General features: G+C 38.7%; 1 protein-coding gene across 2 annotated transcripts; it reads right to left on the bottom strand.

Annotated features, from left to right (window-relative positions):
- Positions 1-1,182: 1,182 nt before the first annotated feature.
- On the bottom strand, positions 1,183-18,143 carry Spaca1 (sperm acrosome associated 1). Of its 2 annotated transcripts, none has more exons than XM_015994205.3 (7): positions 17,792-18,143; positions 11,619-11,675; positions 9,259-9,360; positions 8,164-8,270; positions 6,951-7,086; positions 1,962-2,082; positions 1,183-1,417 (listed from the first exon to the last, which is right to left on the bottom strand). In XM_015994205.3, the coding sequence occupies exons 1-7, from the start codon at positions 18,021-18,023 to the stop codon at positions 1,369-1,371; spliced, it is 804 nt and encodes a 267-aa protein (XP_015849691.1). In that variant the 5' UTR covers positions 18,024-18,143; the 3' UTR covers positions 1,183-1,368. The 2 variants fall into 2 exon arrangements, with proteins under 2 accessions (XP_015849691.1, XP_006975368.2); XM_006975306.4 differs by having other exon boundaries at positions 1,183-1,425; positions 17,792-18,140.
- Between the last annotated feature and the right edge of the window lie 462 nt (positions 18,144-18,605).

An 18,605-nucleotide genomic window follows, 5' to 3' on the forward strand; every position in this document is an offset into this window, starting at 1 on the left:
AATTACTACTCAACAATTTTTAGCCTCCTTACTTAAGGTGTTAAGACCATACATACTTAGAAATAAGAACTGGAAGGCTGATTGTTGTTTAACATTTGTCTGAGATAGGTGTTACAAAATTGTCTTTTAGGAGATTATATGAAAACAATCTCTTTTCACTTAAGGTCTCCAATGGAATTCCCACAACAGACAAAAATCATTTTCTAACTAGTTGATCCTTTCTTCTTTCAGCTAAAACTGTCATGGAACAGAAATAAACAGGGTAACTTTATAATACCCCTTTTCTGTCTGTCAGAGCAAGGTGTGCCATACATGCCCATTTATAATGTCTTCTGCCCAGTGGATATCATAAACCCTAAAATAAAGCAATGAAGTTAGCATAGAATTCATCTAAACAGAGAAAAATGAAGTATAGTCTTAAAAACATTGCTGGAAAAGACTACTGAGTATAATTCTTAATGCTTTAACATCTTGATTGCTTAGCTAGCTGCATTGTGTCACAGTGGTACAACACAAGATGATTGTGTTCTTTCTATATGTCACCTGAGCACATAAGGTACTTGTTAGTGGTCATTATAGAGTCTCTAAGTCACTGCTTCTGGAAGAAATACACTTGATCTTAGCCACAAGGCCGAGAAGCGATCTGGAAGAAATACAAATGACTAAATTCATGTCATTTTCTCAGCTACCTCCAAGTCTTTGTTTAGTTCTTCCATCTGTATTTCCTCTACACAAACACAAGCAAGGTACATAATAAACTGCTTTGAGCAGTGCTTAACACACAGTAGTCACCAAGGCTTTGTTTTACCACTGCTTCATGTTTTACAAATGTTATTTTGTATATTATACACCCTGCAGACTATGAAGTATGATTTACTTTACTGATTCAACCCAGTTCTCCCAAGTAGGAGAAAGCTTACTTTCCAAAGAAACTTCAGTATTATAGTTTTCTTATTTAGGACAGAAAAGGCGAATGGCAAATGACCTCACAAGTGAAGATCAGAAACTATTTCTATATACATCTACATAAGTAACCTCAAGCTATCATCTGAAGCAGTAAATACCAAGAACTAATTAAAAGAGAATTTGTCAATTGTACTAAGAGCTGGACTGAATAAACAGCTCTGTCCCCACACTGCATTACCACCATCGAAGTAAATTCAATCCAACATCATTGAAGTATTTTAGTTTTCAAATATATTTTATTTTTATAATAATGAATCTGATATTCTCTAATTGTCTTTGGTTTCTCATTTGTCATCCACACATCATTCATTCCATTCACTTAAAGCATCTTCTTCACGTGCAGCTATATCTGTTGGCGATTGGTCAAGAGAAGTCGAGTCTTTGTACCTCATAGAACTCATCTCAGAATGTATCTCGGTACTTGAAGCTTTCGCCCCCCAGAATGATTTGACTGCAGCCCTGGCAGAAAAACAAAAGCAAAACACAAAGGCCACAGTCATAAAGAAAAAAAAAAACTAAATGAGGTGGATGCTTACATCTCCATTGTATAGAAGTGCCTTTTATTCACAGTTCAGCTCCTCTTAGAATAATCCATCTACACTGTGACTGATGCACCCTCAGATTTGCTGGATGTAATACATATACAGGCTTTTTTTTTTTTTTTCATTTAAGTGAACTGGGAGGTTTCAACGGCCAAGTTTTAAAGCAGTGAGAGCTATGGTTAAGTGACAAAAGGAATCTTTTTTTTTTCTTTTTAAACAATTGCCTTGTAAAACTATAAAAAGTACATCTGAAAGTTCTCCCATGGCTGCAAAGTATGTCAGGTTGTTGCGTTTAAAGGCATCCATATACAAGATGGGGTAGCCTGAAAGAAGATAGCATCAAGATACATTGAGGAGACACCGTGGGGCACCGATCTGGGCTTCACTGCAAATGGATCAGGATTGAGGAAGATGTCAATCAAAGGTTAAAGTGCACCCCAGCTATTCACCTACCAATTTATGATGATGAAGATCAATACGAAGATCACAAATATGCAGATAATGACTCCTATGGTCAGCACAAAAACTAAGACTGCATCAGTGTCTGGTCTGGTTGTTCTTCTCATTTGCAGTTCTAAAAGTAGAGCGACACATAAGATGACTGCTACTGGAAAATCAGTGGGGAATGGCTATCTAAATGGACCACTGTGTAAATGTCATTATATGGAGCTATGGTTTCCCTTCTCTGAGATAAATAAAAGAGTCTGTGCTGGCAATAGGTCGGGGTGTACTTAGTTTCCTAACAAACTGAGAGAGCACATTTTCAACCTCGCTATCCTAGCTATTGTTTCTTGGATTTCTCTCAGATTTCAGCCCGGCTATTCATTTTCCAAGTGGCTTATTTTGGTAAGCTGAAGTTTTTTTACTTTTGACACAGTGTGATTTACTCAATGTTACTTTTTATGGTGACTTTTCTGAGTCATGGCTAAGAAACCTTGCCTATTACTGAATCATGAGGAGCTTCTCCCATTTCCTCTTTAAAGCTTTACAGACTTAAATTATATATGCTTAGGATTATGATATAGCTCTGGTGTTTTAAATATAAGATTGGGATTGACACTCATTATTCTCATACAATATTCACACACTTCTCCCAGGTCAGGCATTTCCTTTCTGCAAATAAGGTTGTTAAGAAGGCAAAGCCGGTCTACAGCATGTGTGATAGCATCACTATACTATAAACTAGTAAGGAGAGCTGGTCTAAAGCAGCGTGATAGCATCACTATACTGTAAACTGGTGAAGACAGCTGCTCTACAGTGTGTATGACAGCATCACTATAGAGCTAGTCTATAGCATGTGTGTTAGCATCACTACACTATAAACTGGTGAAGAGAGCTAGTCTAGAGCATGTGTGATAGCATCACTGTACTGTAAACTGGCAAAGAGAGCTAGTCTACAGCAGTGTGACAGCATTACTATACGGTAAACTGGTGAAGAGAGCTGGTCTACAGCAGTGTGACAGCATCACTACACTATAAACTAGTAAGGAGAGCTGGTCTACAGCAGTGTGATAGCATCACTATACTGTAAACTGGTGAAGAAACAGCTTATACCTGTGTATATATTTTGTGAATTGCTAGCTTCCCTATGGTTTTTTTTTATTCCCCAAATTCTAAAAGCACACAAAAATAATCCATAGGAAAGGGCTATCCACCTAAATACTATATTATACAGGTAAGTAAAACAAGGACCAGGGAGGTTTAATTATTTGTGTAAACTATGAGCGGACTATTTTAACATTTTAATTTACTACATTAAATGTACACTAACATTTAATTTACCCCTCCATGAGAAGTGGTCTCCTGCATATCAGTCTCCTGGATTTGTTCTTATCCTCTTAATGCCATGGATTATAGCCAGCTTTTCTCAGTAGTCATATAGTATAAATGCAATTTGGTGATCTCCCTTTAAACAGTTCTAAGCACAATTACAAAGGTGCATTTATATATTTATTCCAATGTTGTCAGATTAAGAAAAATTTTAATGATTTCAGATTTGTACAAAGTAGGAGGTTTTTAAAACATTGAGACAATGTTTAGGATTAGGTTCTGAAGAGAAATGCAAAATTAGCTTGTTTTATTCACTAGCACCCAATGTCAGCCAAGAGAGAATGGAGAGTAAAGAGTGTGGGGATTACATCCCTGAGGAGAGCAGCAAGGACCATGGGGACTACTTGTATATCTAATTTTTTGAAGAAGGCTGAATTTACTCTTAAAATTTTTAAATGAAATTAAAATTAGTGAAAAATGGGTTGAATTTCAATACTTCATGTTTAGGTAAATATAGCTTATGCATATATTATTTCTTATCACTACCATAAATGGGGTGACTTGTCAACAGCATAAATTTGCTTCCTATTCTGGAAGCTATAAATAATAAAACCACTGGCGGGATTGGTGGGGCTCAATGAGTCTTGTGAAGGCTGGGGGGGGGGGCCCTGTGCTACCTCCTCAGCTTCTGGTAGACTCAGTCTGGGTCTGCTCCCGTGTGCCTGTCCCCCACCCTGCCTCCTTCTCATTCCTCTTCCTCCTTCTTCTTTTATTCCCGCCTCTCTTCTATTAATCCTCCTTCTTTTTCTTCTTTCCTTTCTCCTTCCACTGCCCAAAGTTCTCTTTATGTGGACACCAATCACAATCTCATCTTAACTGATTACATCTTCAACGACCCCTTTTTCAAGTGTATCTACAATCTAAGTACTAAGAACTTAGGACATCAATGTATCTTTTAGAGGCACACAATTAAATCCCAAAACAATGCCATATTGCAAAAGGCAATAATTGTGAGTGAAAACATGATACAGAAATGAGAAAGAAAAAAATAGGAATGGGAATTTCCCCCCCCCTCTCTCTCTGAGATGGTGTTTCTCTATATAGCCCTAGCTGTCCAGGAAGTTATCATGTAGACCAGACTGGCCTGGCACTCACAGATATTTACTTGTCTCTATGTTGGGATCCTCAAGTGCTGGGATTAAAGGCATATGTCACTATATCTGGTAGAACTTTCCATTAGCTCCATTTATCCTAAAAACATTTCTGTTACATATTTAGTTCATTCTAATACTGTAGGGTATGGATATTTGTAATATTTGTTCCATGTCTGAACAAGCAAAAAGGTCTGTTGCACTGGTGAGCAACTTGCCATTTTTCAGAGAAACTAATGGGTCCTGAAATATTCTGAAGGTATTTTGTTGTTTAAGTGTGCATGGACTAAGTGGAAGAGTGGGCTCTCCATCCAAGGGCTGCTACGAGACAAAAGTCAACCTTCTCTCAATAGAGGACAAGGATTTAGTGTCTTGCTCTAACCCTTAGCTTACACATTAGCAGACAAATGTTCCTTTCTACTTGTGAAAATTGCTAACTACTATTTAGGGGCCAGAGAGTGAGGACTAAGTCCACAAATGGCCAGACACCTATAGCATCATCATCTACGGCAGGTTGAGAATGTTTATAAAGCTTGATGGTCCTCCAGTCGTCCAATCTTCTTGTGCTTTTCTTAATAGTTACTTGCTAATGAAATTATCTTTTTGATGATGTCTCAACATAGTGGTTATTAGCTTTTACCTTGAAGATGTTTTGCAAATTGCCATCTAAAAACATGTCAAGAAAGTTTAACTAGTAAACATTCATTTTTAAACCCTCTCCAAAATCTTTTGTAGCTTAGTTTCATTTCAGTAAAGGACATTGCATAGCCTGGTTCTCCAGAATGCAACAAAAGTTTTTTAAACCAAAATAGCTTCAAGAAAAGCACAGACCCCCCTTAAAGTTACCTATCTCTTCTAGAAGGCTTATATATAAAGACAGTTCTCTGAGAATAAGAGCTCTAGAATCTTTAATAATTTGATGGCTAATTTGGTTGTCAACTGACTACCTCTGGAATCAACTAAAACCCAAGCAGCTGGCACACCTGTGAGGGATTTTTCTTGATTGGATCATCTGAGGGGGAAAGACTCCTCTTAAGTCTGGGCCACACCTTCTAGTAGCAGCTCACATAAAATGACACAGAAGAGGGAAGCTTCTGCTTTTGCCTGCTTGTCCTCTCTCTTGTTGGCAAGTTCATCTATCCTGCTGCTGGGGCAGGTCTTTGCTGGCACTAGACTCTACTTCTTTGAGGCTCCTATTTAGTCAGAAGATCAACTGAGGCATCCAGCTTTATGGGCTGAACAACTACTGGATTCTTGGCCTTCCACAGGGAAACAGCCATTGTTGAACTCCCGGAACCACAGCCTGTAAACCATTCTTACTAAGTCCCCCCTTTACTATTCATTCTATCAGTTCTGTTCCTCTAGAGAATCTTAACACAAGTGAGTTCTCAAAGGGACTTGTGACAAGATACTCCAACCAACAGAGATAGCAACATTAAATATAGTTAAAAGCAACTAACCCCAAGGAAATAGTTACCTGGACACAGTGGATGCCACAGGTTAAACTTAATGAACATGGATATAGATTTTATTTCTCAGGAGAAACAATTTCTAATATGTAAAGCCATGTTCAAGGCTAGATCAAAAACTTTAATACTAAACAATCAAAATATAATCCAAAGCCAGTCTTGATGCACACACCTTTAATTCCAGCACTCTGGAGGCATAGACAGGCAGATGAGCTCTAGGCCAGCCCTGTCTATATAGTGAGGTCCAGGACAGCCAGGGCTACCTAGAGAAACCCAGTCTCAAAACACACACACACACACACACACACACACACACACTTACTTCAAATGGATAACTTCTTTTTTGTTGTTGTTGTTGTTTTTTTTTTTTTGGTTTTTTGTTTTGTTTTGTTTTGTTTTTCGAGACAGGGTTTCTCTGTGTGGCTTTGCGCCTTTCCTGGATCGCGCTCTGTAGACCAGGCTGGCCTTGAACTCACAAAGATCTGCCTGCCTCTACCTCTCAAGTGCTGGAATTAAAGTTGGGCCACCACTGCCCGGCCCTCTAATGGATAACTTTTTAAGAGAAATGCTCTGATTTTACTAGTCTTAGCTATATTTTTTCTGCAATCACGCATGACAATCCATTTGTCTATCTTCACTTTTATGGTGGAAATAAATGCACCAATATATTTCAAGTTGAAGGTCTGAGTTTTGTTTTTTTAAGGTCAACTCTTTTGGTTTAAAGATTCATTTAATTATGTATATGGGTACTTTGCTTGCATGTATGTCAGCACACTGGAAGAGGGAATCACATCTCATTAGAGACTGTTGTGAGCCACCACAGGAGTACAGCGGATTGCACACAGGACTTCTGGAAGAGGAGCCAGTGCCCAGGACTGGCTTTTAAAGGAACAGCTTCATTTGAAAATTCATGGGCCAGCTCCATACAGATCTACTGAATCAGAAGCTCTGGGGTACAGCTGGTAGAAATTTGTATTTTAAAAAGTCCATTAGGCAGTTTCCTGAGAATAAGTTTGAGATATGAGCAAACCAAAACACTGCTGGATAATTACCATTTGTTGTATAGACTGTGAACTTAACAGACGCTATTATTTCATTATTATCCAGGGTGTCACACTCGAAAGCCATGGGATGAAGTTCTCTTTGTACTTCTAGGACTGCTGAATCATTTGCAAGTATAACAGGTTGCTATTAAAAACAAAACAAAAAACAAAAACAAAACATATGAACAGTCTTGACTGGGTTCACTGATTGCAAATGGAGACAGTGAAAGACAAGCAGGACTGGTTGGATCATTGGCAAACACAATAGGTGACAGCATAAGGGGACATCCCTCTATCAAAAGGAGAATTGCTCACTCGCCTAGCCTAGTATGTAGTTAACTGTACATATACGACTTAGAATCAGATAATCTAGACTTCAACTCTCAACCCTGTTGACTACAGACAGTACATTCTGTGCTAATTTTGTCAACTTTACACAAGTTAGGGCCATCTGGAAAAGGGAACCTCAGTTGAGAAAATGCCTCTATGAACTGGCCTGTCTGCAAGTCTGTGGAACCTTTTCTTGATTAATGATTGATGTGGGAGGGTCCAGAGCACTGTGGGTAATGTCACTCCTGGGCAGGGGGTAGTCTTGGGATGTATTAGAAAGTAGGCTGAGCAAGTCGTGGAAAGCAAATTTCCGAGGTTCTGCGCAGGCTCCTGCACTGGCTTCCCTCAGTGATGAACTGGGAACTATTTCCTTCCCAGTTTGGTTTTGGTCAGTGTTTTTCAAAGTGGAAGAAAAGCAAACTAAGACACTTTCTATAACTCAATTATTCATCTGTAAAATGACACAATTATTATTTGTTGTTGTTTTCCAAGTTTCTCTTCAGATCGTATAAATCTTTCACCTTTTATATATTTTTTACGTTCATAAGGTTGTTTTATGTCATTTAAATGAACTCTTATCACTCAGTTGATATCTGGCATTTATAACACCTTTAATTAATGTTAACTATTATTTTTCATGCCATGCTTATATAAACCAGTAAGAATTTTGATGCCAAAACAAAATACATCATAAAATGTGTGAATTTAAGTTATGATTATACATGACCCTAAGACATATACTTTTAGTCTGACAAAAATTTAATTCCAATAATACAATAAAGTTGTATGATGTTTAACACCATTTTTCAAACTGCTTTCTTAAAACATCAGATCTAGGTATCAAATGTTATCAGCCACTAAAAACACCCGATTATACACAGTATTTACTTACTTGGTCTGCCTTTAGAAGCTTCCACATATATCTGAAACGATTTTCAGGAGATATATGAACACATGACAGTCTAACACTTTCAAGACTCTCAGAAACTGGTTTTCCCCCTGGGGGGAAAAAAGGAAAATAAATAGACAAGTACCAATGGGCAGAATATTGATTTATCTGGCTATATTCCTTTTTTAATCAACAATTTTTAATTATATCATCAACCAATAATTTAATTATTTCATCAACCAGGAGACAGCACTATCAAGACATTGAGCATATATTATACACATATATCCACATCCATATGTATTATACATAATACGAGGGTTAGTTAGACTGGTTATGACAAGCCAAATTTCTAATCTCTCCAGTCAAATAAGCAGATCCAAAGTTATGAGATCTCCTGAAGGCCCAGAGAAGACAACAAAGGGCCAGGCTAGAGTCCAGGTCTCAGGCCCTATCTCCCTACAGTGGAAAATAACACTACTGTAAGGAAAACTCTGTATTGTCTGAGGACCCTTCCTCATATGCCACACTGTTGTAAAAAGCCACCCTCAGAAGTCAATTAGATGCCAAGGACACTGAATCTCGTAATTTGGAGTCTGATTATAAAAAGGTCACCAAAAGAACCAGGTGAGGAGACACCAGGGCTCTTCATTGGAATGCAGAAAAAGTGCGGAAGAGGGAAAGGCATACCACTTAGTGACATGTTACTCTGAACCTGGTGATCTGCCCATGGCTTCTAATTTAGGGTTATGAAACCTCATTTAGAGACACTGAAATGCCAGAAAAGCGTAATTTGATACAAACAGCTCCAAGTTCCAAATTTAAGGTTATCAATCTACAGATAAAATGTCATGGCCACAATATCAGAAGTGTTTCACTCCAGGGCACAGTGAAGCTCCAGCCTATCACAGACTCTCCACATCACTGAATGTAAATCAAGTCAGGCTACTTAGATCTCTGACTGTCTGGAGAAGGGGTATTTCGTTTTTTATTATTTCTTTTTATCAGTTGATTGTCTCCTTGTATTCAGCAGTAGGTTGAGGTTAAAGATATTTCCCCAGCATAAACCCTCCTTCAGATAATAGGAATTCAACTCACAACCACAGTCAACAGGTCCACGGCATTCTTCCACACGAACAATACACTTGGATTCACCTCCAGGGCATCCATTGGTTAAAATAACTTCTCTGATACCAACACCTTTAGTTAAAGGAATGAGTAAATATTCAAATAAAAGTAACTGCAAAGGGTTGTTCTTCCCATTCAAGTCTGTATTTTCTTTAGTTTAGTTTTGTTGTGAGACTGTTCTCTTAATTTTGGAAATTACATCCCTAAATTCTGTATGAGTACATGTAGAGCTTTTGTAGGTTAGCTACTCTAGTTATTTCTTAAAACAGTGGTTCCCCAAGAAAGTTTCATAAGATACAGGTTGCTATTCCCATCAGAAAAAAGATTCTATGCTCATATGTACATTTTAAAATGTTACAATAAAGCAAAAAGGATCTCTTCAGTATGGAAGTTTTTTGAAATTTTTAGTATGCTAATAAATATACTACCATGCATAATTTTTCATTGACTAAAATATAAATTTTTTACTTTTCAATATCTTTGAAATCAGAACTCATTTGTAATTGTGCATGTTTTAAATTGATAGAATTTTTCCTATTAAGAGTACCAAAAATGTTCTTCCTATAACCTATAAAATCAGATATGATATAATACATAGGATTGCACAAATGTATTTGATCATGGAACTTTTCAGGGCTGGGGTTAAAGTTTCTGGAAGAAATTCCAAAATCATATTTTACCATAAAATATGCTTTTTAATTTCTGTATTGATAAATTCTCTGTATTACGCAGAGATGGGATAAACTATTAACTACACTTCTATTTTCAACAAGATACTCTTTCTAAAACTGTCACACATTTTTCAGCAAGAAATCAAACCATTATTAGCTGATTCTAGAGTGTCACTGGTTTCTAATCCCGTCCTAGGAGTTGTGTAACAGTCTAGGCAAAATCTGCCTCCAGCTTCCCTGCTGGATTCCCCTTTTTAGACCCTGATAAGGTGGTAATCATAAGCCCATTCCACGGAAAGGAAAGGCTGAAAATGACAGGTGGCTCACAAACTTAAGAGTGCATGCACGTCACCCAGAGAGCTTTCTAAAGTGCAAATTCTGACCCAGGCTTGAAAAAGTCTGCAGTCCTCTATTTCCAACAAGTTCCTTGGTGATGCTACACTTTTGAAGGCTAAGAAAGTGGACCCACACAAGATCAGAAGGAAGTTTGGAAGATTACTAGAGTTGTTATAAAGAGAACTCTACTGTGGAAAATTCTCAAGCAGCAACAACAACAATAAAGATGACTGAACACGCTCAGGCTGGTCCACAAGGATTCCTGTCGTTTGGATTGTCACTACAAAGCCAAGGCTAGAACTCCATTTTAAGCTAATTAGAAAAAAGTGCCAGCCAGGAACTGGAAGTGTGGGTGTGCAAAGAGCTACTGCCTTCTGGGTATGGGGTTTTAGTTTGGGGTATTGAAAATGTTCTACAGCTAATGCTCATGGAGTATTCGGCCACAATACTTGAAAATGGTTAAATAGTAACTTATATGTTATGTATATTTTAGCACTCACATAAAAAACTGTCAGTTTGGGTAATCCTTTTACAAAACTTTGACCTAAAAAAAGAAGTCTGATATAGATGTGTACAGACTAGAATCTCATCACTGTCATGTTTCCAAGTTAGGATAAACAATGTCATTTGTTAATTGTCTACTGTCTTCTCATCATGCTGATTCCCAGCAACGGTTACAGAAACCAAGGGACTTCCAGCACTAGCAAGATCAGCTTCCATGTGAATTGATCAGAACTTCAAATCCTTAGGCCTCCCCATAGCCCTAGGTTGTTAGAAAGTCTGGGTTAGCCCAGCAATTATAACAAACTTAGGGTAGCTGTTTAAGAACCAGTGGGCTCTTATAGCACATGTAGCTTGAATCCCAATCCTACTTTAGAGATTTTTCTCTATTCATGGAATGGATAATGTCATGTTCTTTCACCATTATTCACTTTACAAGCTAACACTTCTTTTCTCCAAAATATAATACAAGCTAGAGAAATGGAATATTTGTAATAGTCTACTGCAAATAAGCCTATTTCTTGGCAAGTTTGCCAAAGTAGTGTGGGAAGGCATCTGTTAGATGCACTGAAGATCTCTCATCTTTGAACATCTGTGAAGCAGAATTTTAGTTTAGTGAAGACAGTTTATATGCAAAAATACCCCAAACCTGAAAAATATACCTTTTGAAGCGATTACCTAGTGTTGTGTGTAAATGATAGCAGTAGGCATAGAAAGCAACGAGAGACGAAGAAAGTATAAGTAGTACAGACATCACAAATAATTGGCATTTTATCTTGGTAGAAATCATGACAGGTTATTCCTTTGGTCTATGCTACTTACCACATGTGACTGTGCACATTCCAAATTCTACTTCTTTGACTATTGTTCTGTTCTGAACTAAACATAAAGTTAAAAAACGTTATTTAACCATATGAAAACTTTTATAAGTGGCAAACATCTTACTTGGGGGTTGAAAGGTACAAGTAATTGTCATATGGGCAATAGATGATTTTTTAAATGTTCTATTAAAACCAGGAAGGCAAAGTTGCTCCTCACACAAACAACAGCTATCATCATTCTAAATCAGAGAAGCCTCACACTTTAAGGACATTCATTAAGTTAGAAATAACTCAAGGTTTTTGAATCTCATATATAACACAAGCCTTTTCTTTTTTTACTAGCTCATACACAGTGAATTAAAACCCAGCTGAAAAAGTATAATACAACATACACACAACAGTCTTTGAACTTTAGGAACCATTTTAAAATATTCTCTATTTTCTATAAGAAAAGAAAAAGAAATAAAATAGTACAAAACAATTTACATCCCCAAATAAGTCTTCATACCAAATATACATCAAAATTTAAAAAAATATAAATAGATTTCATTCATTCACTTTGTAGGTTTGATGGCAGATTTCAATGTTTCTAAGAATCCATTCCAATGTTTTATTCAGCAGGATAATCTATAATCCATACACTTATTATGTAATTGAGTATCTAATTATTTGAGAATCTTAGTAGTCTTAGTTCTCAATCACATTTTCTTTTGACTTTCCTTTTGTAATTTGGGAGTTTATTTGGGGGACAGGATCTTGCTACACAGCACAGATTGGCCTTGAACTCAATGGTCCTCTTGTCTCAGCTTCTCTAAGATTACAAGTATGAGCTACCATGTGAGGACATTTCCCCCACCCCCAATCATTAGCCTGCATTCCTATAGCTGTAACATGTAACCAAGTCTTCAAAAATACAGATTAAGACTCAAATCTCAACAGAAAAAATACACGATGCACTGCTAAAGGAGAATGTTGAAAGGCACTGGTTCTCTAAGGAACAAATCACACAGAAAGCCCATTCAACTTGAAGTCTAAAACACTGCTTCCACCACTAATTTGCTCAAATAATTTGAATTTGAGTGAAGCAACTCAATTTCGCCAGACCTAGTTAATCCTTTGTAAAAATTGCAAAGCCCATCTTACTTGATATTTAAAATTGAATAAAATGGTATATGAAAACATTCTGTAAACTACTGAGGACTGTGTACCCACTAAAGACCCAGTAGTTAACCCAATTCAAACTCATTTTGCAGTTATTAATTTCATACTCTAATTTTTCCCATTTTCAATATTGTAAAACATTAATAGTTTCACAAACACTTTGTTCTGTATTTGCCAGCATCAAATACAGTACTGTGAATACAGAGAAGGTATATGATACATGTAATTTAAATCAATATTGACTTTGTTAAATGATTTGAACTAACATGATGATCAATTTGAATTGACATTTTAATACTTGGAATGCTTGAATACTTTCAGTTGGCATATTATGAGTCATAAGCTAAAAACTGGACCCTGAGCATAAAAACATGTAGAAGAGAATGCCTACTGGACCACTTACAAACCATCAGTCAGTCAGCTCTATTGTTCACTACCTCTGCTACTCTGGGAAAATTGGTAGTTCCTTCTCACTTGAGTTGCCTCAGAGGGGGAAAAGAAGGACAAGGAGATGGAACCAGATATTTTCCAAAGATTCTTTCAACTTCAGTATTTATGATCTATTGACTTTTCACTGGGTCAGTCACTTTATAAAACTGTAAATCCTACAATGGTGGGTCAAGAAAGTGATAGATATCTGGACTTCCATGTGGCATTTGTCAAAGTTTCCCATTATGTAACAATGTATCAAATGAAAAATAGTCTAGCATCAGTTCATTAGGAAGTCCTCAGGTACTAATTAATTGGTTGGTGTCAATGCAGAAGTAATAATGTGTCAAAGGTCTGTGTCTTCCTCAGCATTTTATTAATAACCTGTAAAAGGAACCTTGATAACATGCAGACTGAATCAGGGGTCCTGAAAATACTCCTGATTATAAGTTTGAATGTAGATGTAACCAACCATCTTATTAAATAAGAAACAGAGAACCAATGCAAAGAAGAAAGCCAAGAGATCAGAGCTTAGAGCTAAAACCTTACCCTTCCTCCTCTGGTGGTCCTACCTCTCTGAAAGAGAGCTACTTCCTGTGTTAAAATTTTTATAAAGACTTTCGGTTCTGCCTTCTCATTGGTTCTAAACCCAACCACATGACTGCCTCATCACTGCCTGTCTGTACAGACCTCCAGGTCTTCTATGGTTGGTACTGAGATTAAAGGCGTGTGTATCTAATGCTGGCTGTATCCCTGAACACAGAGACCTACCTAGCTCTGCCTACCAAGTGCTGGGATTAAAGGCGTGCACCACCACTGCCCAGCTTTCCTATGGCTTGCTAATAGCTCTGACCCCCGGGCAACTTTATTTATTAACATACAAATAAATTTTAGTACAAATAAAATATCACCATATTTGGATTTAATGGGCAAATCGGCCAAATCTAACAAAATAAAATCTCAGATGAAATTAAAGTCTTATAGGCTGAAACCTCAACTGTCCAAAAATACTGTGTGGTGTGTCATGAGAGAAGAAAAAGTAAAAACCACCAGTGAGCTCAACAGTGAATTCAAAAGGAGGCTAGAATATGGTAAGGATTCCTAAAGCGTCCCCGAGCCTCGCCCACGCACAGCCTGTGGCAATCATCCTGCTGCACAGTATGACTAGCGGCACACACCGTCAGGGGACAACTAGAACCCTGAAACTGTTTTTCCGGGTGCGGGGAGTTTGTAAGGTTGACATTTCAAGACTTTTATTCTTTCTTAGATTAAAGGGCATATTTTTTACTTTATTTTTATTGCACTACTGGGTATTAATCTAGGGTCTCAAATATGCTAGGTGAGTGTTCCACCCTGAGCTGTATCCTCCTCTGCTCCTCATTTTGTTTTTGAGACAGATTTCTTTTCTTTTCTTTTTTTTTTTCTTTTCTGGTTTTTCAAGACAGGGTTTCTTTGTGTAATAGTCCTGGTTGTCCTGGAATTTGCTTTGTAGGTTTTTGTAGACCAGGCTGGCCTCAAACTCACAGAGATCTGCCTGCCTCTGCTTCCTGAGTGCTGGAATTAAGGGTATGTGCTACCACTGCCCCAGATGAGACAGGTTTCTTTAAGTTACCCGGCTGGGGTGCGGGGCTTAAATTCACTTTGTATGCCAATTTGGCCTTGAATTTACAATATTCTTGCCTCAGCCTCAGCTGGGATACAGTCCCATGCCACCAGGATCAACCACAGTTGTAGTTTAATAGAGTAAAACTGATTTTATAATTCACTATGTATTTCTACTGGACCTTTTAATAAGCCTAAGAGCATATTGATATAGAATGTTTATATTTTAAAAGATATATAAGGCACAGAAAGGAGGAGATAAGTTAATCAAACATTCTCTGTTGTTTCTTTTATCTTGAAATATTGTTATTTCATCATTGGTCACCAATATTTCCAACTATACTTTAAAAACTACAATTAACAAATTGATGACTGATTGCAATTGTCTAGAAAGATGAGCAGTTATGAAATAAACTGAAGCTCTGAGGTCACTATCTCTTTCCATCTCTCCAGCTTCTCTTCATTCACTGCTCTGCACTAGCTTTAAGGAACATGGGACAAGTGTCTAGAGGTATCCTCCTGTGCAGTCGATTTCTGGTGAACAGTCAGCAGAGTTCACCAGAAATGAACAAAGTTGGGATCTGACAACTGGGTTTTTTTTTGTTTTGTACTGTTTGTTTTTTGTTAATGATAGTCAGGGAGAAAATGGACAGGTAAAGTTTTTACAACTAGTAAACAATGATAAACAGAGACAGTCAGCAATGTAAAGGGAAAACAATTAGTTACATAATCAAAACCTCAGTAACACATGGCATTGCAGATGAATAATCTGGATTTTCTCTAACTTTTATGTAGACATGGAGTTTTTTGAAGATGAAGAGGACATACAGTATATCTTCCAAGAGGAAGGGTTTTCTCCTGAAATATCCTGCTACAAAAACCCGAATCATCTTGTTTTCCTAAAATCACAAGGACAGTATTCTTTCCTTTTTCATGTTTATACATCAAATTAACTTGACAAGATTTGTAAGTGGATAAATCATGACAGCAGGTCTCTATGCGGGGACTCAAAGAAAATAGATGATGTTGACATGAATAAAACTCGTTGACTAATCTTCCAATTGTTTGCAAATCTAAAACTGTAAATGCTTTGCAATTATGCAGCAAAAACGGCATTCTCTCCAAAGAAATGTGTGCCTTTCTTATTTTTCAGAAGTATTGTGTTTTGACAATAGGGCAAAAAAACCCCACAATACTGATGGACTAGACTCTATTAGAGAAGCTGCAATTGAATTTACACGATGGCTACCTTCCAGCTTCACATTTAACAGTTGAGAATTTAGGTGCATTCAAATTATTTGCCCAGTTTAGGAGTGTGTGTGTAGCTTCAGAGATAGGGCATCTAAAAATCAGGGCATTTCAAGATTGAAATTTCTACTGAAGCTTCTCACAAAGTATTTTGCCAGCCCCGTCCTTATTTTTGTGGACTATCAGGAAGCAGACTTTAAAGTAAGGAAAAAAAAAAGAAAGAAAGAAAGAAAGAAAATACACTAGCCAGTAAATGATGAAGAAAAAGAAAGAAAGAAAGAAAGAAAGAAAGAAAGAAAGAAAGAAAGAAAGAAAGAAAGAAAGAAAGAAAGAAAGAAAGAAAAGAAACTTTTACAGATCCACTAGGCTACAAGGATCATGCAAATTTACCAAGGTCTGAAATGTTCATATATCTGTCATTTCTGTTTACAGTTTCTGGGCTCTTAGTCTACCCAGGAAAAAGCACTTTTAGGTATGAAACTGGACATCTAAAATTGCAGAGGACACATGAATTCTCTGAAGTCCAGATGTAGAAACCGAAGCACTACAAGAATAAGTGCACTTAACTTTTGAATTTGAATGCAAGAGATTATAAATCCCTCACATCCATAAATTCACCTCAACATTATTTGGCACTTTACAGTTAAAATTTTCCCAGTTTAATATTAAAGTTGTTCAAAGAATAGAAGCAATGCTTAGGACATAGTCTCTTTTATAGTCTTTTCTTTCTCCCATTTCCAAAGTCAAGGAGCTCTTCGAGGTCTCTGTAATGTTAGATCCCCAATAACCCCAGACAGTCAATTTCTTTCTGATGCTCAGAGTCACTGTCTGTCATCAGGACATACAAGAATAGCAGGTGCAGCACCCATGCTTTACGTATAGATTGAGAAGACAGAAGAAAAACAAAGATATCAAGACAATGTCTGCTGGGCCATTTGCGGGGGTAGGCAATCACCCTCCTTTAGAAGTCTGCCAACTTGCCCCTGACCTACCAGCGTATGAGTTACTCATGAATATGTACAACTGTTTGTAAGGTTCTCCTGTTTAATGAGCCAGGAGTATAAGCAATGTTTATACCAACACAGGTTTGTTTCACTCGTCCTTGTGTTAACACATCATCAGACAGCGACGTCAGTACTTGGATCCTTCTGTTTTCTACTACCTCGGTCCTTTGAAGGACAAACACCACACGGCCTGCTGTCAGGGTGCTGAGGGCTGCACCAGGATCAGGGGAGCTTTGGGACAGTTTTGTCAGCATGTTCATTTCGATCTGTCACAGTAAAAGGAATCCTGACTTCCCTTGAGTTCTCATCTCAAGAACAGGAAAGCAAGAGAATGGCAAGCATTTTGGAAATTTAAAAAATGCAACAACAAAAACAACCTACTAGGGGAAGATTACTGAAGAGTAAAAGTAAAACAACAAGAACACACACACACATACACACACACACGTGATTGCCCATGGTGGAAGGGTACCTCATTTCTTAAAAACGTGACTTCCTTCTCCAAAGTAACACTTGAACGTCTTTCTATAGCAATTTCAATAGTGCTTATTTTCCTGGAGCCCTAGACCTTGTACTTTAAAGGCTAGAGATGCACAAAGTGGGTAAACTCGGGGCTGGTGTGTATGCCAGAGAACTCTACGGAAGGTGACACTGGTAGTTCTTGTCTGAGCAAAGGGTGGGCTTCTTGCCCTCTTGGGGGGCCTCACGTGCCAGGAGCCACTGCCCTCACCCTCTTCCGGGGCCTCGGCCTCGGTCGAGGGCTCGTTCTCCGGCACTTCGGTGTCGTTATCGGTGTCCTCGTCCATCTCGCCGTCACTCTCGCCCTCGTGGCCCACGCCGGGCTCCTGGACCGCGGCGACGGTGACATTGGCTGCCCGCGAGGCCCGCGGGCCCACCAGGAGCAGCCAGGCGACGACGGCCAGCAGCAGCCCGGCGGGCCAGCCCGCGCCCCCGGCGCGCATGCTTCTCGGCCTCACGGCCGCCGCCCAACGCACAATCGCAGCCCAGGCTCCGGAGCAGAGGCGCTTCGAACAGCACAGCGGTCACCACCGGACGCCACGCTGCGAAGCCCAGCCTGCCTGGCGACCATTGAGGCGTCATCGCGCGTCACCCCGTTCGAGAGACCGGGCCCACGGGAGCCGGAGCCGGGCCGAGAACCCAGCAAGCTCGCGCACGTGGGGGGCGGGGAAGGGGTTCGCAGGAAGGGGTCCGGGGCGCCTGGGGGAAGGGCGGGGCTTCCGGCGCCACTTCCGGTCCTTTTCTCCCTGAGCAAGCATGAGTGGATGGTCATCTTTGTCTGTGCTGCAGCCACCTGTTTCTGATGTCACCGGGCTGGGTTGCTTTATTAATCTAGTCACCCACCGGAGACCTGGGACCTCTTGCTCCATTCCTTTCAAGACATTAACGGGGTTTTTTGTATTTCTTAGGCTTGGCTGTTCAGAGCTAGACTCTGCCCACGCTTCAGGTGACTTGGTTTCAAAATTGCCTGTCCTTAACATCCAAATTGGACTCCTTGCGGTCTTTTTTAAGTATGAGGCAGAGGG

The sequence above is a fragment of the Peromyscus maniculatus genome, chromosome 2 (assembly GCF_049852395.1).
Source record: "Peromyscus maniculatus bairdii isolate BWxNUB_F1_BW_parent chromosome 2, HU_Pman_BW_mat_3.1, whole genome shotgun sequence".
In the NCBI taxonomy this organism is placed as follows: Eukaryota; Metazoa; Chordata; class Mammalia; order Rodentia; family Cricetidae; genus Peromyscus; species Peromyscus maniculatus.

Bases quoted from the DNA above. Each gene is read 5' to 3' on its own strand.
- Spaca1 (XM_006975306.4), bottom strand. From the start codon at position 18,023: ATGCGCGCCGGGGGCGCGGGCTGGCCCGCCGGGCTGCTGCTGGCCGTC. The intron at 11,676-17,791 runs GTGAGGGCAGTG...CTTTATGTTTAG, and splicing joins GGCCGAGGCCCCGGAAGAGG to TTCAGAACAGAACAATAGTC. The intron at 1,426-1,961 runs GTAGGTGAATAG...TTTTTCTGCCAG, and splicing joins ATCTTCATCATCATAAATTG to GGCTGCAGTCAAATCATTCT.